Source organism: Prosopis cineraria, unplaced genomic scaffold (genome assembly GCF_029017545.1).
Source record: "Prosopis cineraria cultivar Desert tree isolate PC_DT_omini unplaced genomic scaffold, ASM2901754v1 PC393, whole genome shotgun sequence".
In the NCBI taxonomy this organism is placed as follows: Eukaryota; Viridiplantae; Streptophyta; class Magnoliopsida; order Fabales; family Fabaceae; genus Prosopis; species Prosopis cineraria.
In genome coordinates, this window is record NW_026555720.1 from 1 (window position 1) to 24,440 (window position 24,440).

The window sequence follows — 24,440 nt, forward strand, 5'->3', positions numbered from 1 at the left end:
GGTGGTTGGAAGATTAACTTTAGGTAATCTTTTATTCCAGCAAAGAATAAGGCCTTTGTAAATTCCTATGAGCTTTAGCTGTTGTGTTGGGTTAATATCCATGTGCTTGAAAAAACCATTAGGAAATGAATTTGTGTTATGAGAAGTTTTCTAGGAATTCTTGATTACAGAAACTAAACCTAATACATTTTCAAAGTATCTGAAAAATACAATTAAAGTACAAAAGTGTGTACTTTAAAGAATATTTTATTGAATAATTAAAAACTAAGTTGTACTCAAATTAAACTCATAGGATTAATGAAGAATAAAAATTAGAAAATGATGAATTTTTCTATTGTTTCATAAATTATTTTTGAAAATTACAATTTTACCCATAAACTTTATAAATTTACACTTTGCCCCAAAATTTTTTGGAAATTATGAAAGTAGCCTAGATGATCTTAAATCTTCTAACATGCACAAATACCTACGAAGTGTTAAAGTCTAGAAAATAATAGAAAAATGAAGTTATCACTTCCTTTTTAGAGAGCTGTGGAGTTGTTATAAACCATTTTGTTGATATGTGAATCTTTTCCAATTGTCCACTAATGAGATTCTTGAAAGATATCATCATCCATAGCCCTACTACATTACCTAACAAGGTATATATTAAATTTGATTATACTTAAATTATAAATTTAACTAACTTTAGTTAAATAGCTACTAATTTGAATTTGCTTGTTACTCTTTGCATATAGTACTTCGAGGGTGTCTATTGCATTTGGTGTGTGCATTATACATATAATAGAGGTAATTCAAGAAGTAGCTCAAGTTATGTTCAACATGTGGATAACAGTAATAGTCAAGCCCAATAATTAATTTTGGTATACACATCCAATTTTTTTTTTCAATTTTATGTCTTAGGCCACTTAGTTTTGAAATTTTAGTTTGCATATTAGCTAAATTATAATTTTTTTTATGGTTTTAGTTTTATGGTATAGAAATGATATAGGAATTTTAATGTATTTAGATAATAATTTTAAATGTAAATAATGATTGCTCTGTTTCTAATTGCTAGCTAGTTGGTATATGGAGTTGATTTCTTTGTATTTGTCGGGAGGATCAACCCTCACCTTTAAAAATATTATAAATACTTGACAATTATTTAAAATAACTATGAAGTAAACAATATTTGACGGTTATTTCATAATAATCATCAAGTATTTTTGGCAATTTTTGCAAGCATGGACAAGTTTTTTTACTATAAATATTTGATGACTATATAAAATAACTATCATTATTTCACATTAATTGACAATTATTTAGAAATAATTGTCAAGTATAGTCTTCTAGAAATAGCCAAATGCTAAACCTAGAAGACTATATTTGATGGTTATTATGAAATAACCATCAAGTAATGTTCCTAATATTTAATTGTTTTTAATTGTTAATTATTGTTAAAATAACTGTCAAATATTAGGGTCTTCTATGGCAGTGATTTGTAATCCATGGCAAACATCTTTAGAGAAAGTGTACTCCTAGGCTTAGTAGGTAAGATATCCATGCAGACAGCATCAACATCCAAATGATGCCCTAGTGAGCTAGTTTGAAATGAATTTGAATTTAAAACATGTAGAAAACTATGAGTTGGAAAACTTTCAACCCTTGTATTTTGAAAATAATAAGCTCGTAATCTGTTGATATAAATCAATAACGTTAAGCTTGTCTTGTACTTCCTTTGTTTTTATTTATAAATTACATTTTAAAATATTTATTTAGTTTTATTTATGAGTCATAGCGTGACTTTTTAAGTAATATTTAAACAGTATTTTTAAAATGACTCTTTATAAAAGAGAAAAAAATATGACATCATGTTTTAAATTTCTTATATAAAATATATTTGAAATGCTATATATTTTTATTTATTATGTTTTTTATATTGATGAATTTAAATAAAAAAATGAGTTATAAAAAAAATAGAAGAGTACACATTTAAAAAGATAGAAGAAGTATACAGTTTTAGGAGGGCGAAAAAATGATGGAAAATGGACTTGCCAGAGTGGCAGGGGATAAGAGTGCCAAAGAATGCATAACAGTACAGTACTGTCCTGCCATGTTTTTCCTTACAAGAATGGTTGCCACAAAATTTAATTCAATCAAACTTCTGCCATGCCCGTTGGTTAAAAAAAAAAAAAAATTTTGCAATTCCCCCATTTTCTCTGAAAAAATGATTGTTAAGTTCAAAAAATAAATTAATGATACTTAAATTTTTTATAAATTTTTTACAAAATAAATTATAAATATTAATTTAAATAATTACAAATAAAAATTATTATAATTTAAAAATTATATTTAATATTTAAAAACTTGCTTGTAATTGAAATTCTTAATTTATAATAATTTAGATAGGTATTTTTAATTTATTTTTCAAAACTTAATTAATATTAAATTTCTTCCTTTTTTCTTAAATTATAAGAGATATTTTTTAGATAAATTTTATATATTTAATAAACTCATTAAATGCACTTTACAACCTTAGTTTTTTTAAAAAAAAAAACTAAATTTTAAAAATATTTTTTATTTAATACTCCATCATAAAAGAATGTAAAAAAAAGAGAATATATTAAAAGGACAATATTAAAAACTTATTAATAAATTTTATTTTTATTAAAATATTTTATATTTTAAGATGGGTTATATTTCCAGGTTTACCTGTCATTTTTTTCGTCTCTCTCTCATTCTCTTGACTCATCCATCACCGTTGGCATCTCTCTGCCCTTCACCATTCATTCTTCAATCTTAACCCCCTCCATCCGTCCACCAATCACCTTCCTCACCTCTTTCCTTCCCTCAACTTTGTTCTTTGCTTTTACTCTATCTCAACTAATCACCACCTTTCATTCTTTCTCTCTGTACTCATAACAAAGCCTTGCAGAGTTTGACAGTACAAGCAGTAACATGTTTGACTGTGAGCAAGGTATTATAGTATTTTGGGAAATTGATGACACTCAGAACCTAATAAGTAGTAAGTAAAGCCTACGAGTCTATTGTCCTTTGTTTATATTTGTTGTTGTGCTCTGCCAGACCACACTTCCTTACGTGACCCTGATTGCTGAACACGTGCTTTGCAACTCGTTTTAATCATTAAAAACTAATCTCTTAATCTACATACCTAGGCTTAATAAAGGAGAGTCCAACAGAATGAAACTTGAAAGAAGCTGATTGATTAATACGAATAATATATGTAGAAGAGGCCAAAAGTGAGAGTGAGGCAAGTGCAGCTCTCAATGTGGACGTTTTTCGAAATGAAAAGAGGTGAAGGAGATGGTGAGTGAGGGGTCTGAGACACTCTGAGGTAAAGGAACAGAAAAAGAAAAAGAGTTAGTAGCAGTAAAAGCTCAGACCGTACAATCTTCTCAGACAGGCATTACCTTCTGGGAGAGACCAGTTCTTTAATTCAATACTACTATACTCTCTCTCATTCTCTCACATGTCCAAACTACAATACCAATAAAACCTATTTCCCTCTTCTGTTTTTTATGGCCCTGGCTTTCTTTCTTCTTTCTCTTTTCCCCCACTCTCACTTTAATTAGTTTAAGGATTTCCGTAGAGATATCAGAGACAAGAGCCTGACACTGACGCAGCTTACCTGCTGCCTCTGCTGCTGCACCTGCAGAAGCAGTATCATCAGAGAGGTGCAGTCATAATAAGATCAGAGAAAGAGAAAGCATGGCATGCACCTCTGAATTCACAACCATTAGTTTTATTCATGTGCAGAAGATTCTGTAACTCAATGGTCCCTGAAATAATATACCTACTCTACTCCTCCTCCATGGCCTATTTGTCCATGTTACATTCATACTGATGCGCATATGGGTGTGTATATATTATACATTAGTACACATATCAGACACTAAAGTTAAAAATACGAACGAACTTGACTCTTAAAGAATTGGTTCTTATGAGCTTGATCCTTAAAAGCTTGAATCCTATAATCTAATTTTTATTTTAAATCTCATTTCTCAAGCTTGGCCTTTATATGAAGAGCTCATAGTCAGGCCCGCAAGCCCTTTTTCAAAAAAATAAAAAAAATAAAATAAAATTAAACATTATAAATTAATTAAAATATTTTGATATTTAAAAAAATAAATTCTCATAATTTTTTAAAAATTAAACAACACACATTTAGAAGTTTAGTAATAAAATTTAATCTTAGTTAAAAAATAATTTATTTTTCATAAATACACAAACATAATAATTATAGAAAAATAAAAAAATATCAAGAATTTTATACTATACATTGATATTTATTAAATTATATTAAATTAATTTTAAAATAAATTAAAATTAATATAATATAATGTGTGTAGAATCAGGTGAGCAGATCATTTGGTTTCAAACACGTGTTCTATTAAAAATAATAACAATAACAATATAATCTTGAAGGGTTACCCGAGCCCGAGCCCTTTTTTACAGGGCTTGAAGGGCCAAGCCCTCAAAACCGCTTATTTTAAAAAAAAAATTATTTTTAAAGCTCAAACTCTCATTAAATAAGGCCTCTAAGCCCGACCCTTGTTTCCGACTCTACCAGACACAATGTGGTATTCATTTTTATGTACAATATATGGTTTTTTTTTATCTTTTATATTTTTTTTCTAATGTGAATGTCAAGTAAGAAGAATCCCCACGGGCTCTGCTGATATTACTCACTGAAACTGACTCTTTCTTTCACAGCACTGTCAAGTGCGTCAATTTAAACGAGATCTGTTTCTTTTGTTGCTTCCTATCATCTATCTTGCTGTGTGCGCTCTTTTGATTCCGTTCCCCTTTTCTGTTTCTCAGTTTGTTTTCGTCTTCCTCACTCTCACTCTGCTTGATGATGAACGGCGGAAAGAACAGGTTCCCTTTTACTCCATCACAGTGGCAAGAGCTCGAACATCAAGCCCTTATTTTCAAGTACATGGCTTCAGGCATTCCCATTCCTCCTGATCTTGTCTTCTCCATCAAAAGGGCCTCTCTTAACTCTCCTCTTTCTTCAAGGCTCTTGTCCCTCCCACCTCAACACTGTAAGCTTCTCCTCTCTCTCTCTCTCGCTCTCTGTGAATGAATTTGTGCATATCAGTTTCGTGCTTGAGGTTGTTAATTCAATAATAAATTATAACAGTTGGGTGGAACTATTTGGAGATGGGTTTGGGAAGAAAGATAGACACGGAACCAGGAAGGTGCAGGAGAACAGATGGGAAGAAATGGAGATGTTCCAAAGAAGCTTACCCAAATTCCAAGTACTGTGAGAGACACATGCACAGAGGAAATAACCGTTTGAGAAAACCTCTGCAGCAACAGCAACAAGGCTTTAGAACAACGTTAACCTCACCAACGAACCATACAAATTCGTCAACAGTCACGAAAAGCAACAACATTCCTCCTCCTTCACTCTCCCTCACCACTCATTCCTCATCTCTCACACCTCTCTCTGATGCCACCCACAATCATTCCTTCCTCTATAATCATCAGCATCCTTCAAGGTCGTCTTCATCATCGGCTTTTGGCTTCTCTTTACAAGATGATTGTGCCTCTCACTTGTCAGTGATTTTTCTTTTGCTTTTCGTTTGATGACTTTGATCCCTAGTTCGTCATTCTTTTCTTTATCTCTTCAGGTTTTGTTGGTGATTTTTTTTTTGTCCTTTTTCCTTGTGTTTTGGTGAAGTAGGAATAGTGGTTATGTTTATGATGGACTGAAAGAAGAGGTAGACGAGCATGCTTTCTTCAAAGAGCCTTCTGGGACCATGAGAAGCTTCTCTGCTTCATCAATGGAAGATTCTTCATGGCATCTCGCGCCACTCTCAATGAGCTCATCGTCTTCTTCCTCGAAGCAGAGGAGCTACTCTGGTTTGTCCACCGAGTACTCTTCTTACTTGCAGCTTCAGAATCAGAACCTTGGTGAATGTACGAACCAGCAAGATCAAGATTACTACATGCTGGGACTGGGGAAATCAGAAGAGCCTCAGAATCAGAAGACCGTTCATCGCTTCTTCGACGAATCGCCCAACAAAAGCAAAAACTCGTGGCTTGATTGTGACGATAAATCGTCCACAACCCAGCTTTCAATATCCATTCCCACCTCCTCTGATGATCACGACCATTTTCCAAGCTTCAATTTCAGAACCCACCAAGGTAATTAAGAGGACTTTTTGCTGTTTCATTTCTCTGAAAAATTCCATTTCTGGGTTACGGTTTATTTATGATTTTGCAGATGTTTGAAGTTTCATGACTGGGGTCCCTGGATCAAAAGGCCAATAATGTAGTTGAACTAGGTGGGGTTCAGACTCTGGAATGTGCTTAAGTGCAGATGTAATGGAAGTGTCTCCATGAAGGGATCCAATTTGTAATGCAAAGAAATGTTAATGCTAATTCTAATTCTGAGTAGCTTTTTTAGTTCAGTTCTTTCCGCCATTCATAATTTTCAAAAACCTTGTTTTCATTTAGGTCACTTGACAATATTCAATTCAATGCCTTCTAGCTTCTAGCTGTTATTGTTCGTTCATCGTCCTCCGGCATCAGTAGATGGAAATATGATAATTGGGTGCCTCTTGGCCAAGAACTTTTCCATTTTCTCACTTCTCAAACGTTGAAATTCAAAACTAGTTTGGATTATATTGACCCCTTTGTGATTTTTTACTTCCCATTTTCACTGGTTCAATGAAATGTTTTATTTGTGATCCATGAAATGTTTTCATGTTCTGTTTATAATCGATCTGATCTAGTTTGATTATATAGTTTTGACTCTGGTTTGACAAGGTAAATTATCCGGTCAGATTAATATCGATATCAAAAAATATTGCCAACAAAAAGAATATTGTATTACGGACTGTAATCAAGTTATTAGCCCCTTGGGGGAACTACTTTGACTGGGTTGGGGTTGCACGGAAGACATGTCTTGTCTTGTAATCAAGTTATTTTTAAATTTATATTTTAACTATTCATTGAAATTTATTTGATTTTCAATCTAGTTTGTTGAATTTTAAAATATGTAATTAAGACGTTATAAATTTCTCAAATTTTAATTTGAATTTATCGTTAACTTTTAATGTATCAAGTTTTGTTGGTAACTTGGCGTAAGCAAAATTGTGTGCAAGTTTACCTGTGAGTATTGCCAATAAAAGGAATAAATACTAGAGTGAAATTAACTCAAATATAGCAGGTGTATTTAAAAAAAAAGAAAAAAAGAAAAGGCATCGGAAGCGTGATAAATAGTTAACCAAACATAAATTGATATATTTTATAATAAAAATAACTAAAGTGCAGGTAAAATATTAATGAAGCATGCATAACTACTCCAATATAAATCAAAACCAATGTTATTAAAATCGGACCGGACATTAAACCGGTAAGGCACTGGTTCACGATTCAAAGGTCGGACTGAGGTTGAATCATTTGTAATTAAATTAATATATTTTAAATATTATACATTAAAAATTATAGAAAATATGATAAACTAAAAATAACTAACTACTAATAAAGTGATAATTTCATCATACTTCAAAGTTCAAAGGCATACTCCAAAGTCATTCATGACCATGCACAACACAACACCATAGTTTGACATTCTCATACAATCCAATGGTCCAAATTCAACTAAAAAACTACAACATTCAATTGCCATATAAATCTTTTAAATTAAACTCTCCAAAATCATGTTGGAGATCACAAACATCTCCTTCAACTCTTATAGCATTTAATGAATCCAAAATAGGAGATTGTAGAACATTGACATCTTCAACAACACCTAGACATATATTTGGCAAAAAAATAGTTAGCATTAACATATAAATAATGAATGAATAAACTATAAATCAAACAAAGCTTTAATGTAAAAAGAAGAGGAGCAACCTTCATTTTCCCTTAATTCAGGACCGAATCCAAAGGGACATGCATTTCCACCAAGAAAATCTTCATTTTGAATTTTCTCAATAGTGAAATCAGGATTTGGAGTTGTAACTTCTTCAGCTATCCAATACTCAAGCTTATCAATTGATTCATAATCAACAAGAACATAGCTCACCTTCTTCAATTTTGACCTTATATATATATATATATATATAATCACAATCAAATCCCTAATCATTTAATTATTGAAGCCAAAGAGAGTTATTTTAAATTTGAGTAATGATTAATAATCACCTGTTTAGCAAATGCAAGTTGTAGTTAACAAACACAAGATCATTCAATCTTTCATGTTCTAGTCTATTTCTTTTTTTGGTATGAATTCTTTCAAATAAGCTCCAATTTCTTTCACATCCTGAAGAAGAAGAAGTTTGTCCCAAAATGCGAATTGCAAACTTTTGTAATATTAGAGCACTACCCCCAAAACATTGCCACCAGACATCTACATCAAATTCAAATAAATTAATAGTAGTTAATATTTAAAATTATAATAAAAGAAAAAAAAGGAAGAAGCTAACCAGGTTGAATTTCATTTGCTACTTTATAAGCTTCTTCTCAGCTAAAAGAGCCTTGGTGCTTGCGGTACATTTGCATCTCAAAAATCATGTCAGAATATTTATAGATAGACTTGTATATTGAAAAATAGTCCAACATTGATTTTGTCACTCTACTCTTCTCAATAAATCCTTGATCATACAAGAATGTAGGATTTAAAAAGTAGATTGCTGCATGCAAATCATACTTCAAATGCTTATCCCACCGAGCTTGAATTATGCTTGTGTAAGGCTTGTATTGTTCCTTCTTTCTACGAAAGAAATTTTTGATTGAATTCTTTGCTCTCTGCATACCCTCATAAACATAACCCAAAGATGGTTTTTCATCAACATCTACAATTCTTAATAGCTTGATAAGAGGACCCACAAGACATACAATTTGATGGCAATCATCCCAAAATTTCTTGTCCAACACAATGTCACCAACTAGTTGCCCAACTTTAGTCCTTGATTGTTTATTATCATGAAAGTGTTTATCTAAGACTAAGGCTTACAAGTCATGCTTGTGCCCATGCAAACTCTTCAATGTAATGAAGGTAGTAGCAAACCTGGTCGCTCCTGGGTGCACAATTTCTGTCCAACCATCTCTTCTCTTAAGCCATGAAAGAAAAGCCATATGATTGTACACAAAAACAATAATTTTTGATGCCTTTGTTGCAAGGTCAGCTACATGGGGCATGCTTGCAATGTCCTTCAAAATAAGATTCAAACAATGAGCAACACAGGGTGACCAATAAATATGATTATATTTTTCACGAATCAACTTACCAGCAGCTACATAATTAGTTGCATTATCAGTCACAACATGCACTATATTTGTAGGACTGACCCACTCAATAACTTTACAAAACAAAGAAAACAAATTCTTGGCATCCTTAACTATATGTGAACCATCAACAGACTTTACAAAAACCAAGCTAATAGGAGAATAAACTAAAAAATTTATTAATGTCCGTTGCCTTTTGTCAATCCAGCCCTCAACCATGAGTGTGCAGCCACTTTCTTTCCAAGTGGCCCGATGGCTTTCAATAAGTAGTTGACACTCTTTTCTACAATCAGTCAACAAGTTAACCTTTAACTCCTCAAATGAAGGACCTTTAAAACCTGGGCCAATTGCAGCAATTGCATCCAAAGCAGGCAAAAAATATGGACAATTTACAGCATTAAATGGAATGCAATTCATATATAACCACTTTACAATGGCTAATTTAGCTTTATACTGAGCTTCTTTAGATAACCACACACTCTTTAACCCTGGTTGGGAGCCAGAAGTTGACCTTGGGGCAAAATAATTGTCAACCCCATTAGTTTTTCCTTTTTTTTCACAACAACAACACTGCTAGAACCTGCCTTCTTAGCTTGCTTACTTGGCTCTGGATTTAGAGCAATTACTTCACATTCTGAGTTATCAACAAACTCTTCAGGCATGTTTGGATCTTCAAGCTTCCTCTTATTTACCAATAACACTTTTTTTAAAGATTGAACCATTCTATGGCAAACATCATGTGGAACCTTCTTGTAAGAAATTATATTTCCTAAAATACCTACGAGATGCTGCTTCATCCTATTGATCCCACCTCCTCTAAATGATGAGGAGCAATGAAGGCAAGTATACACACAGGTTCTCCCCTCTTTTTTAAAAGCAAAATGCTCCCATGCAGGATTACTTTTCCCTTAAAGAGATGGTGTAGATGATACTTGAACCCCAAAGGCATCATTATTATTCAAACTAACAGCAGTTTGTGGGGTACTATCAATATTTGGAGTTGAGCCAGAGGGAGTGTCAACGACAGGAGTAGGATCAGGATTATTAACTTGCACATTAGGCTCGGTGGCAAGAGTAGGAGGTTCCAAATCCATAAAAAACAACTAAGCTTAATCAAAATATAATCAAAATTATTAAATCAGCAATCAGCACTAGACGTCCAGATTCACAATCAATTATTTATTAAACTATCATTTGATTGAGCTTCAAGAATAGGAGCTCTAACCTGTTAATGAAGATTGAAGATGGCAGAAGAGGCTGGAAATGGACTTGACCGGACTAGAAAATATCAAAATGAGAGGTCAGCCGAGACTGGTGAATGAGCCGAAGTCCAATAAAAATGCGGCGAATAGAGGAGAGGGAGGAACGTGAACAAGATGACCAAGTAAGAGCTCGTGAGGTTCGCCAGACTGGTTCTGTGGAAGCTCGCTGGACTGGTTTTGTGATAGCTCACCGAATCTTGTTCTGTAGAAGCTCGCTAGAAAGATTCTTCAACAGATCGGCTAATAAGGTTCCATGGTAGCTTGCGTTCAGGCTTCGAATTTCTTCTCAGACTGGCTGACAGCTAAGAGAACTCGAGGGAGAAGAAGAAGACATGATCAAATAATTTTAGGTTCTGGGCTTCTGGCGTTCTGAGGACAAAACAACGCTGTTTTGTGAAACTGGAAAGGAGAAAAAAAATAAATACTGGACCGCCTGAACCGCCGGTTCTCCCGGTTCAGTTCGGTTTAAAGCTAGTTCAAGCGGTTCCTGTCCGATTCTCCCTTCCCCTCGGTTTGCATCATCTCCGGATCGGATACCTGGCTGGTTCCCAGTCTGATTTTAATAACCTTGATGAAAACACCACACACGAACTTAAATGGTTCCCTAATATAAATGATGCGAGGTTGAGGTCGTTGGGTGAGAATTTTCCTTAGTGCTTCACCTTTTAATTTTTTCGAGGTTAAATAATCAATGGGTGAATAATGCAAGATTCTCCACTAATTTTTTTTACCAAAAAAATAATTAAAAAAATTTCATTTAAGGATTAGAAATGTTGACTTATTTACAAATCAAATATAATAAAATTTGAAACTATACTAAGGACCAAAAGACTTCATTGAATTTTTTTTATAGGAAATGACCAAAATGTTCTTCAATTTTTTATACGATATTAACAAGTCAAGTCATGAAATTAATATGCACTATTGTGAAATTAATAAGTAAAGTTACTCAATTAACAAGTAATCCAATTTAGGGGAGGGAGCCATGAATTTAATAAGTAAAATTAAGTAATTAACAAGTTTTACTGAGCAATTAGCTAGTAAAGTTATACAATTAATAAGTGATATAATTCAATTGAAAGAGTTACAAATTTAACAAAATTAAGTAATTAATAAGTTATATTGAAAAACTAACAAGTTATATGGTTAAGTCTAATTAAAGGGCATTTTGGTCATTTCATTTAAAAGATTATTTTAATTTAGTCCTTTGGTCTTGTAGTGTGATTTTATATTTTATTGAGTCTAATTTATGAATAAGTCATGTTCCTAATTCTTAAATGAACTTTTCTCAAAATAATTTTCTTTTATTTTCACTAGTTATCACTTCTCAATTATTTTGAGGTTTGCATCAGAAGTAATTTGAAGGACTTTCCCCTCCCACGGTACCCTCACCTGTCAGTCGGGACACAGCTTGACTGCTTCCCTCAGCCAACATAAGCTTTCCAGTTTTTCACATTTAAATCCACTCAATTTTTATATTTTAAATAAAAAGGAAATATGATCATTAATTCTTATATTTTTATCAAAAAAAAAATTAGTGGTTTTAATTCCTCTAGTTTTGATAGAATTGGGTGACATTTATTACATAGGTTCCTATAGTTTCAGTGTTTTTAATTCTTATAAAAACTGGAAATACTAAAAAAAATTATAAAAATTAAAAGCAAAATTCAATAAAACTATATTGACCAATGATTATGTTTTCCTTAGATAAATCATAGGGAATATAATATCTGAGGAATTAAAAAAGATAAGATAAAAATAAAATGTAAGATAAGGTAATTTAAATATATTTTTGTAAGTTTTGGAATAGATGTTGAATGACCTAGAAATTTAAGGGAAAAAATTATAATTTATGACATTTATAGTTTGAGGTAAACTTATCAAGTTATATTATGGCTTAGTGAAAGTGCTTATTTGGAATTTGGATTCAGTAGCTGTACTTAATATAAGTATTGAGTGCTTGTACTATCTAAACTGTTAAAATTTAAATCAATAATTCAGATAAACTTATTTATTTATAAATCTCAAGTAAAGTATAAATTTATAATTATTACTGTAAATTTTAACAGTTTAAATAATACAAACACTTAATATTTATACTAAGTAAAGTTATCAAATTTAAATCCACTTAGTTGTAAGGTTTTGACTTTGAATCCTCTTGGTACACAAAGAGAGATATTTTTAATTTGTTTTTGCTTTAGCCTGGGAGATACTATCATAATGCCCTTCTAGTGTTTTTTTTTTTTCGTTTCTTAAAAAAAAAAAACAAGAAGAAGAAAAGAAGAAACACAAGGTCCCATACTTTTACTTCCCCATTCATTTCTTGGCTGGGGTATTCACGCAAAGAGTGAGAGAGAGAGAGAGGGAGAGAGAGCTTCGTTTTTGGTCCATCATTCCTCCTCCTCCTTTCGTTCATCCGTTGCCGATAATCGTGGGGCTGCCGTTCGCTGCTGTGGTGGGGCTCCATCAACGTCAAGGTTGCGATTTCCTCTTCTTCCTTCTCCATTTTGGGCACTGACAGCTTCCTCCATTGTCCGTGTCGAGTTCGGTGCAAATCTTTCTCCTCCATTCCTTTTGCATGATGCTAGAGGGTATGCACGGAGCTGTTCCATTGCTGCAGGAAGTTCGATTTGTTGGTTGTTCCTCTTCCCCTGTATCGCCATTAGTCTACTCCTCTCTAGCTTGGTGTTGCCACTGTGCTCATGCGGCTGGTGAAAGTTTCATCCTCTTCTCTCTTAATTTTCTTTTATAGCATCATTAGGTGAGAGAGCTATCCTTGACGTAAATTGCAGCTCTTCCTCTTCCTTGTAGAGTTTATTTTTCTGATTTCCTTTACCTTTCCTAGTTGCAACTAATTATGTGAATTTATTAGAGAAATATACTCATTCCCTTAAGCAGTTCGAAATGTATGCATAATATAAAAGAAGAGATATGCTTATATTTGTACCCGATATGCAATCACCGGACTGTGTACAAGGGATAATAAACAAATATTTCAGGAATGAATGCTTGTTCAAATCACAAATTAGTTCTATTTACTGAAAGAATTTGGATATGTTTCAAAAGTGTTCCCCCCCCCCCAAAATTGTAAATTAAAAAGAGGGGAAAAAAGGACCATGGTGTATTGGTGTTGACTAGAATTCAGGTTATTTTCTAGCCAACACTTGTGTGTGTAACACACACACAATGGAAAGAATTCTAGCCATGGGTTGGTGATTTTTCCGCTTTAGCTGTGCTTATGACAGATATCTCTTGGTATGTCGGTTTTCTCTAAAGAAGCCGGTTTTTAAGATGCTTTTATTGAACTCTTATTATTGAATTAAAAATATTTTTTAAAATCTTGTTCTGATTTCTATCTTCAATACTATAAATATGTATTCATATCAATTTACATGTATCTTTAAGTATTTTAAAGATTTCAAATTATCAAGATGTGGCTCCCATCTTAAGGAAATTAAACAAGATTCAATATTTATTTATTTGCTTATATTTGAAATATTTTAACATTGAACCTTGTTATTATGTAATTACTAAATTACTTGTGTTTCGGATAATAAAAACGTACGACCTCCTTTATCTGCATTAGAAAGAGGATCCCTTGTTTGATAGTGGCGATACTTGTTGCGTTTGAGTTGTATTCATGGTAAATTTATTTTATGATTTTGTTGTAAAAATAAATTATTATAAAATTGTAAGCAAAGTGCCCATTTCTTTGATTTGAATGATTTAAAGATTGAGTGATGAACTCTTGTTCCAACTAAAGTCGATTGACTGCTGTAAACATTTTCACTTTAAAAATAATAATAATTCAACTCTTGGAGGAGTTACTATTGAATTTTATACACATTAGTTGTCATTATACTAATGAAGTGGTTTTTTTTTTTTTGTTTTTAATGTAACTAGAAACATTATAAATTGATTGGGCTTATGAAGTGAGGTTTACTTTGTATTTCATTCCAGTCACGCTCGTTTTGGTGAGGCGTGATAGGAAAAATTGTAATGAGGACCGGTGAGTAATTAAATTTCAGTCAAAACCCCTTAAATTTAAAAATTTTATTGCACATGTGAGATGTACAAATGAAAGAAAGAGTTGACTTAAGTGATTTTATTGACCTTAGTGAAGTTAGGCAAATAAACAACTCATATGAAAAAATTAATAACTAATGTATAAAAAATGAATAATTGATGTAGATAGAATTTGCAACTCTCATTCCACTTATGTCAATTATATATTTGTCATACATTATTTGTTCATTTTCTCTGCACAAATTGTTCATGCCTTAGCTTCCCTTGTTTTATATTCATAATAGTGTTACACTTTTAATGAGAGTCATAAATTTCGCTTACATTAATTGTTCATTTTTTATATATTAGTTGTTAATTTTTTCACAAGATTTGTTCATACACCTAGCTTCATCGAGAACAATGAAGTCATTTTAGTCCCCTATATGTGCAGTAAAATTTTATAATTTTAAGGACTTTAACTGCAATTAAGTTTGATCAAGGGTCCTCATTGAAATTTTTCCTAAATTATGGGCAAATGACGATGAGGGAACCCATTAAAATATTAATGACAATTATAAACTTTAAATTATTGAAATCTTAATAATAGACCATGGTCGTAACTTGCAATTAAAAAAATATGAATAGTAAGTTGAAAAATCTAATAAATATATTTGGAATTGTTTGTAATTTAATTGAGAATTTACGAAACTCAATTATAAATCACAAACCAATTATTTGTGATTTTCTTTTGTTACTTGAAAAATTGACAAAAGATTGTTAGAATTTTTTATAGCATTAGTAGAGAATTTACTAAAGTCCAATATAAATCTCAAGTCAATCAACAAAAAGAAATTTATTGTAAGTAAAAATCATGATCTGTTATTGAAATTTTAATAATTTAATTTGCAATTGGCATTATTTTTCTTTATAGGTCCCTAATTTTCATTTTCTCCTAAATCATATCACAAAAATACTTGGGAGGATTTATATGCTTACCTTCATTATATATGTTCCTATTCAATAAAATTCATTATCATTCATTAAAATAAGGAAAAATAGCAATTAAAGACCTTAGTATCAAATTAATATAGTCAAGAGTCAATTAACTTTAAAATTTTAATATAGTCCTATGGTCCTTAATTGATACTAATTTGTGAGGTCAAAAGTTCAAATTACCCCTAAAAGTGAAAAAAAAAAAGCTACCTTCCCATCCTCGTTGGCCATCGAACCCCTGCTGATAGTGAGGTTGCCGAAGCCCCTGCTGTTAACAAGATCATTGGTGGTCGGCTATAAGAGCTCCAACGCCAATAATATTTTTATTCAAGGAATATTGGATTTAGGTTGCTAAAAGAGGGTTTGATCCTATAGCCCTTTGGCCATCTAAAAAGCTTGGTAGACACTAGGCCACCAATATATATATATATATATATAATATAATAAACCAAGCTTCTATCCACTTTTATGTTATAACATAATAGTATTTGTTAATTCATGGACTGTACTTATTAATTTAATAATGTTACTTATTAATTTAACATAAACAATTACAAATTGAGAGCTTTAAAGCTTCATATATTTTATTTGTTAAACGTTTGATTCACTAATTAGTTGTTGTCAAAATTTAAACAGATACTTATTGAAAAAGGACTAATACATACAATTAAACTTATCCTATCAATTTTTCTAACTTGTTAAAATCTGAATAATTATTGTTAATTTGGAATATATTGTAAAAGCTTAAAGGTATACTCGTTGATGAAGGAGTAGCATTTATACAATTAGGCTCATCTTATCTATCTTCTAACTTGTTAAAACCCAAATGAAATGTTTGTTAATTTAAAATAATTTATTATTAAAATTTAAATGGTTATTTGTTGATGAAAGATTAACACGTACGACTACGCTCATCATATCCGTTTTCCTAATTTGTTAAGGCCTAAATGGATTATTGTTAATTTAAAATAAATTATTGTTAAAACTCGAATGAATACTTGTTGATAAAAGACTAACACGTACAATTCCACTCATCATATCCATTTTTTCTAACTTGATAAGCCTGAATGCACTTTGTTAATTTAGAATTATTTGTTGTTAAAAATCGAATGAATACTTATTAATAAAAGACTAACATGTCCAATTAAGCCTATTGTATCCGTTTTTTTTAACTTATTAAAACCAAAATGAATTGATGTTAATTTATAATGGCTGGTTGTTAAAACTCAAATGGATACTTATTGGTAAAACACTAACACGTACAATTATGCCCATCCTATAAAAGTTTATTTGGACTTTAACAAGCTAAAAAAATATAGAATAGACATAATTATACGTGTTAATCTTTCTTCAAGAAGTATCCATTTATTTTTAATAATAACTTATTTTAAATTGACAACAGTCCATTCAGATATTAACAAGTTAGAAAAATGGACAAAATAGGCTTATTTATTAGTCTTTCATTAACAAGTATCCATTCGAGTTTTAACAACACATTTTAAATTAACAATAGTTCATTCTAACTTTAACAAGTTAGAAAAACTGATAGAATGAGTTTAATTGTATAAGTTTTAGTCCTTCATTGACAAATATTCATTTGGGTTTTGACAACAAACCAATTAGTTATTAATAATAACACGTTCAAACTTTTAACAAGTAAAAGGTACAAAGTTTTAAAGCTCTCAATTTATTATGTACATATCAGATTAAAAAGTAACATTAATAAATAACAAGTGCAGTTCAAGAATTAAGAACACATAATTATCTTATAATATGAAAGTGGTTAGAAACTTAACTCACTATTTATATATATATATATATATATTTTTGCTATGTATAATTAAAGGGCCACCAAGCTTTTTATGTGGCCAATGGATCATAGATCAAACCCTCCCTTGATTACACAAACCAAATATTTATTGAAATAAATGTCGTTGGTGCTAGCATTCCAATGGCTAGCCTCCAACGACCTCGCTATTGGCAGGGGCTTTAGTGACCTTGCCACTAGCAAGGATTCGACAACGGTTCTATAAAGCTGCTCTGCCGATGGGGAGGTGATTTTTTTTGGGAGAATGATGTTAAAGTCTCACACAAAGGAATTAATTACAGTAAGGTCCATTAATAACTGTACTAAACTGCATTGACAACGCAACCAGTTGTCAATACAGTTTAGTCCAGTTGTCAATGGACTTTGCAGTAATTAATTCCCTTGTGTGGAATCTAACTATAATTCTCCCATTTTTTTTACTTAAGGGGTGATTTGGTCTTTTGACCTCACAAATTAATATCAGTTAAGAATCAAGAAATTGTATTGTAATTTTGAAATTAATTGGTTCTCAACTGATATTAATTTACTATCAAAGTGCTTGGTTGCTATTTTTTCATAAAATAAATGAACTCGTGCATTTAAAAGGATTTGGTTTGCTTGTTACTTTATTGCCAATATAAAATAGTAAGATTGTACTCGATATGATACTATTTATAAGTTATTTTTAACTATTTCATCAAAATTAAAGAGGGTTATTCAATTATTGATGTTATCCACAAAAATCTACCTTTATTAAATGTATTATTTGTAAAAATATTTTTTCTTATGTAACTCTTTATAGTACTCTCTAGACTCTAGTTATCAAAAATTGTAAAGTGGTGAAATTAAGAGGAAGTAACTAATGATTCGTTTTTTATGTAAATGATCTGTAAAAAGGATGATAATTCTCTCTAAAGGGTAATTTATATTCCTTTCATACCATAGTACAAGTCATTGTCCAACTATTTTATTTAGTTTAAAATATAGGACATCATGTATGTGTTATATATATATATTTAATTATATTCTAACTTTATTGAATAATATTTAAGAGTCTTTTAAATAAGTTAAATGTTATATTCATTACACTTAAAGGCATAATTAAAAAGATGTAAATTATCTTAAAAATTTAAGATTTTAGTCAATTTTTTTTATAAACATAAATTAGTGAACAATGTAATGAAATATAGGATAATCGTTAATTAAAATAATTATAATTTATTTAAGATATTAAAAGTATTTATTAGGAATATTCAAATAAGGATATTTATTTATTAAAATTATGATTTATTATTTTATTTTATTGTTATCTTAGATATCAACATATTAAGATTTGATTTTAAATTTTTATTATTTTATTATTTTTAGAGCTTTATAAATAGAGTCAAGTTTTTCATTTGTATTCAATTTTTAAATATTATTATATAAGAGTTCTGGCCTTCTCCCTCTTTCTTTTCTCTCTCCTCTTCCTTTCTCTTTATCTCTCTTCCCCCTCTCTCTTCTTGTTTTACATCACAATGACTTGTATTATGATGCAATGAGAGTATACAGGATCAAAGGGAGTATTATTTATTTGTTTTAGTTTAACCAGGCCTATATAAAGGGTTAATGAACATTTTAGGTTCTAAATTTTTAAAATGTGTAAAATAAATCATAAAATTTTAAATTCATAGCAAATTAAACCTTCCATTAATGCCGTTATTGTTTATCAAGTGAGACCCGATCAAAATGATGATGTGGTAGTTCCTTGCTAACGTGTCATTTTTAATGAGTACCACAAACACTAAACTACTATGTGAGTGGCAGCCTAAACTCTAAATTTTAAAATTAATAGCAAATTACCCCTATTGTTTATGTGCAAAACATCAACTATTATGTAAACTAAATTAGCCTTAGTGTGGTCTATTGCAGTGGATGCATCATTGGCCACAGCGAACAACTCATAATTTTATGGAATGACATTTTTTGTCCCTTTTTTTTTTGCAATGTTTTCCAAAAGATTGTTATACCATGCTTCTATATATTCTATAACTCTAATTTTATTTTATTTTAAATAATATTTATTTATTTAATGATGAAAACTTATGATCCTATTTAAAAAGAGAACTAAGTATAAGAGAATTTTACAGATGATGAATGTGAAAGCTAACAATTTTATCAATGAATTTCAAACCCAAATTAACTAGTTAATTAAAAGCTTAAACTTATTTTCAAATGGAAGATCAAGTTTTCACTATTAAATAAACAAATATTATTCAAAATAAGAGGGGAAAAGTCATTTTATAAAATTATAGATCGTTCACCTCAACTAATGATACATTCACCGCGGCGGACTATGCTGAGGTTAATTTGATATACATAATAGTCAGTATTCTATACATACATGATGGGAGTAATTTGCTTTGAATTTAAAGTTTAAAGTTCAGAATACTACTCATGTAATAATTTAGGGTTTGTATTGTTTATTAAAAATGACACATCAATAAGGGATTGTCACATCAACATTTTAACAAAGCCCTAGTTGATGAACAATAACGATGTTAATGGTGAGTTAACAATGGAGTTAAATTTGCTATAAATTTAAAAGTTTAGGATCTATTTTAAACATTTTAAAAGTTGCAGATTTAGAGTGCTTTTCGCGTAATACTTTAAAGTTTAGAGTGCTCATTAACCCTACTATAAATTATGCATATAATTTTTTTTAAATTAAATTTTATCTCTAAAATATATTTACATAATAGATAGATTATTTTAATTTACTTTTAAGAAATAAATAATTAAAATTAGTATTTAAAAAATATTAAAGTTAACTTTGTAAATAATATGCTCAAAATAGGGGGGGCGGACTAGAGCAGGGCCCGCAATGCAAATTCAGGTCGGGCGGGCCGGTTTATCCTGAAACGACGACGTAACATGGCGCACAGGCAAATTCATTGCCTGTGCAGGCCAGTGGGCGCCTTCTGGACCCTCGCAAGAGACGAGGCCTTGCATTGGCAAAAGGAATTGCAGAGCGGAAGTGCTAGTTTGCTACTTTCTTCAATCTGGAGGATGCCTGTCAAATGGTATTAACAAAATCAAACGAGGGCTTGATTTATCTTCGATTTTTTTCCGCTTACTCTTCCAACTGTCGAATTTCTGATCTTCAGTTTTTTTGTTTGGATAGGGTTTTACACTGGCAACCCAATGCAGGAACCATGGTGAACAGCCAAATTCTTAACGAAGTTTCTCAGTGCGTTGAGAGCGTCAATGGCGTCAAAGACGGAAGATGGAAAGCAACTCTAACATTCTATCGACCCAATTTACGAGGTTCTTGTCCGATAGTGTTGTTGATTTGTTTGAAGCTCATCCTTTAAAAACCCCCCTATCTTTTTTCGCTGAAATCGTGTCATCTCGATTCTCAAGAACGCTGTTATTGCACTCAGAGCCGTCACTGCAACCCGAATTTCCGCGTGATTTTATGGGGATATCGCTGCTGGAGCAACCTCACAAATACTACTTCATAATTCGCGGCCAGAGGATTGTTCTTGAAGCAGATTCTTCCATTCTGACCATAATGGAGAAGCTACAATCGTACAAGTCCAAAGTGGCACTCACTTTCGAGGTACTTCTGCAAATGTGATGGTTTTCCTGTCTTGAAAGCTGGCATGCTGCTACAAATATAGTTGGTTGACGGGCATTTTCTCTTTTATACTTATGATCATGGTGGTTATTATGTTTGTTTATGCTGAAGTATTTTTTGGTTTATGCTAATGTTTGCAGGGAGTGCTGTATAAATTGGGTGACTTCCAGCTGAGAGTTGGAAAAGTTGCCCCCAGTGCTTCTGAAAGTCTCAGAGGAATTGTGATGGAGGTGATTGACTCTTACCGAAAACATAAATCTTAATCAAACATCTTTCTCTTGTTCTATTCCTGTTTGTATCTACACATGAGGTTGATACATGCTTGATAGTAGCTTTTGTTAAAAGCTGTATAAGTTGACTTGTTAGGAGAAGTTGCTAGATGGGCTGTAGTCTGGCCGGCATTCTATCACTACGCCGTGCTCTATATATTGCATTGCATTGTTTTGACAATGACAAAATTAACAGAAGCATGCATTTCATGCAGAATTCGTTTCCTCCTTCTCTCTCTCTCTGCTCAGCTTCTAGCTTTCCTCAATTCTGAATTAAATGCGTCATTGGTTTTACTTTCGAAAGAAGAACATTTCTCTCTTTTTCCTCTTCTACTTTTATTCTTTTGGGCAAAAAGAAAAGAATTGTGAGGTTTATATATGATCTCTATACTTTGATCTGACTAATACTACTTGAAAATATTGGAAACAATGACAAATAATTGATGCACTGCTTCCATTACTTGATTTTTGCCATTATTCCGTAACGAGAACTGGTAACTGAGAACTGACAATGATGGTTGTTTGTCTAGCAGCTTCTTGCATGTATGATTTGGTAGAAGATTGGAATAGTTTGCTTTTGCTTTTAGATAAGTCTGTTGCATCACATGCTACGATTAATATATAAAGTTGATTGTGGTTGTGGTTTTGAATCGAGTAGAGGTAGTCATAGTCGTAACATGGATGCTTCTGTATAATAAATATCATTGGGATTGTTTTTCATGTTTCTGTGTAATCACAACCTTTTTGACTGAGAATGTGCTCTTGGAAATCTCTAATTTTCAGTGGACTAGTGACCATAAAAAGGTGTTGTGAATAGGGCATTTCTTCTTGCTGCAGGGTGGAAAAATGGAATATCTATAATTTGTCTTATAATCTAGCATACTCTTAGAATCATTGAGAATTTTTTTGGTAATCATAGTTTTGTTTCGTTAGTTTTTATATTTGTTCTATATTTGATGTGTTGGTAGCAGTTAGCAGTGCTTCAGTAGTTAATAAATCCATTTGAAGTTCTCTGCAGGTCGAGTATCTCCCGATTTCTTCCATCGAGAAATCTAGGCAAGTTATGGAAGAATTCCTTAATATATGGCGAGAAGCAGTGTCAAAAAAATCATTACCAGGTCAATTCATGCATATGGAACCAAATTATGCAGAATATGGGCTCTTGGATTACTACACCTCGCAACATACAGCTGTTCAGTATGCGACGGTGTTGGCCCAACTAATCGCTACGGTGCAACCACCCGGGCAGTCTATGAGGAATTAGGAAGAGCTAATGGTTTCTATTCTGGCCTGTTGCTTGAATGTATGTTCACTATAATTTCATGTTTGAATTTAGGAGAATGGAGAAGAAAAGGAGAGGCTTGATTTGACTCAAGGGAAACGTCCAAATTAAGCTTTCCTTTCCATTGTTCTTCAATCCACAAAGTTGAACACCCTACTGTGTAGCAGCTATGTGATTTTGTATTACTGCATGCAGCCTGGATCGCCTTTGGTTTAGCTGTTGAAGTCATTAGGCCATGCTAAGAGGGGCGAGGGACCAAATGCTCTTCTGGCTTCTGGGTTGCATTTGTTGCAGCAAGAAGCAGACATGTTTGGCCTGTTTGGTTTCTCTTCTCAAATTTTGTTTTTGAAAACTGTTTTGCAATAGTTTTCGAAACAAAAATCCATTTGATTATGTTAATTTAGAAACTTTAAAATTGAAAAAATATATTGATACTAATGGTTGCAGGTGGTTAGTAGTGATGATTTATGATAACAATTATTCAAATTAAATATATTTTTTGATAGTCAAATGTAGTTTTTTTTTTTAAGAAAACATTAAAGATATTTATATTTTTTAAAGAAAACAGTTTTGAAAACAGGCATCTCTGTGGTTCCCTTCCATGTTCTCCAACACTCCCTTGTGTTTGTGTTCTTTCCTCAATCCCGGCAGCCATCTATTTCTGAGGTGGAGTTGTTTTTTTAACATTTTATAACTAAATATACAATGAATGGATTTCAATATCTCAAACTGTTTGCTAAATCAACAATAATTCTAATTGTGGGTTTTTGGCGCTAACCTTGTAATTTTGAACTGAAATTTAGGTTATTTTATTTATTTTGAAGTCTCAAATGATCTCTTCGGCCAAAATAATGTCTCATAATATCTATATGCATCTTCTAAACAAAACATCAATAATATTGAATACAATCAAATTGAATGATTGTTTAATAAATCTAAACTTTTTTGTGTATATAATTTGATTACTTTAGATTTCAATTATTTATAATTGTTATTCATAATAAAAATATGTTCTTATTTTATTTTATATTTTGATTTGATTTCTTAAAAATTATAACTTCCAAAACATTTTAAAATAATCTAAAAAACATTTTAAAATAAAATTATATAAGTAATTACAGATATATAATGATAACAATGAAAGCATAAATAAGTATTTAGTTTTGTTCATTGATTATAAGAAACAATAACCATCAAAACAAAAATAAAAATATTTTTACAAGAATGCATATATTGAAAATACAAATAACTTGTTTTATTTTAAAAATTATTATTCTTGTGCATATTGAAAAATATAAATAAAATTTTTCATTCAAGAGTTTTTTTTAATTACTTATAAGTAAGGCTTTACATGGACAAGGTTAGATCCTTGCTCAATACCTATCTTGAAACATGGATGGGCTGCATTTTGTAGCCCATTCCCAGCGTTGCTAGTGAAAAGCCCTAACATTTTGGGTTGGGCACTTACATATAGCCCTGTCCAAGTGATATTACCCTATTTATTATTTGTGGAGAAAATTTCAATAAATCAAATCTAATGAACAACATTTTTAAAAGAAAATATATTAAATAATTTCACTTATTGAATGATTTGATAATTAAGTTGACCCACACCACAATTGCAATTCGAAGGATCTCAAAGTAAAAAAAAAAAAAAAAACTAGACACTCAGAGAGAACTAGTAAACTAAATATATGACATATAATTGACAATTTTTTTAAGAAAGGAAATAAAACAATTTTTTTTCAAGAGATTTGAGAACAAGTGTACATAGCAGCAACTGCAGAGATGAGAATATGCAGTGGAGTCATCGAAGGGGAACAAAGAATATGCAGCCACCTGATCACCAGGAAAAACGCACAGCACACTAACAAAATGCACACATTAAAAATGAGAGTGCTTTTCTTACATAAAAATGAAAGGATTCATTTCCCAAAAGAGATAGCAAAACCATGGCATA

The 24,440-nt window shown here is 31.4% G+C and overlaps 3 protein-coding genes across 4 annotated transcripts; 2 read left to right on the forward strand and 1 right to left on the reverse strand.

The window, feature by feature from the left end:
- The first annotated feature begins 4,787 nt into the window (after positions 1 to 4,787).
- LOC129296900 (growth-regulating factor 1-like) lies at positions 4,788 to 6,405 on the forward strand. 2 transcript variants are annotated; one of them, XM_054935298.1, is made up of 4 exons: positions 4,788 to 5,045; positions 5,144 to 5,561; positions 5,687 to 6,153; positions 6,233 to 6,405. In XM_054935298.1, the coding sequence occupies exons 1-4, from the start codon at positions 4,856 to 4,858 to the stop codon at positions 6,238 to 6,240; spliced, it is 1,083 nt and encodes a 360-aa protein (XP_054791273.1). In that variant the 5' UTR covers positions 4,788 to 4,855; the 3' UTR covers positions 6,241 to 6,405. The 2 variants fall into 2 exon arrangements, with proteins under 2 accessions (XP_054791273.1, XP_054791274.1); XM_054935299.1 differs by having other exon boundaries at positions 4,791 to 5,045; positions 5,690 to 6,153.
- Positions 6,406 to 7,631: 1,226 nt separating this feature from the next.
- Positions 7,632 to 10,337, reverse strand: LOC129296901 (uncharacterized). Its single transcript, XM_054935300.1, has 6 exons — positions 10,176 to 10,337; positions 9,824 to 9,926; positions 9,026 to 9,731; positions 8,772 to 8,923; positions 7,870 to 7,986; positions 7,632 to 7,765 (listed from the first exon to the last, which is right to left on the reverse strand). Exons 1-6 carry the CDS (start codon positions 10,335 to 10,337, stop codon positions 7,632 to 7,634), a joined length of 1,374 nt encoding a protein of 457 aa, XP_054791275.1.
- Positions 10,338 to 20,239: 9,902 nt separating this feature from the next.
- Positions 20,240 to 22,708, forward strand: LOC129296903 (mediator of RNA polymerase II transcription subunit 20a-like). Its single transcript, XM_054935301.1, has 5 exons — positions 20,240 to 20,372; positions 20,474 to 20,616; positions 20,733 to 20,911; positions 21,070 to 21,159; positions 22,217 to 22,708. Exons 1-5 carry the CDS (start codon positions 20,359 to 20,361, stop codon positions 22,460 to 22,462), a joined length of 672 nt encoding a protein of 223 aa, XP_054791276.1. The 5' UTR covers positions 20,240 to 20,358; the 3' UTR covers positions 22,463 to 22,708.
- Positions 22,709 to 24,440: the final 1,732 nt, after the last annotated feature.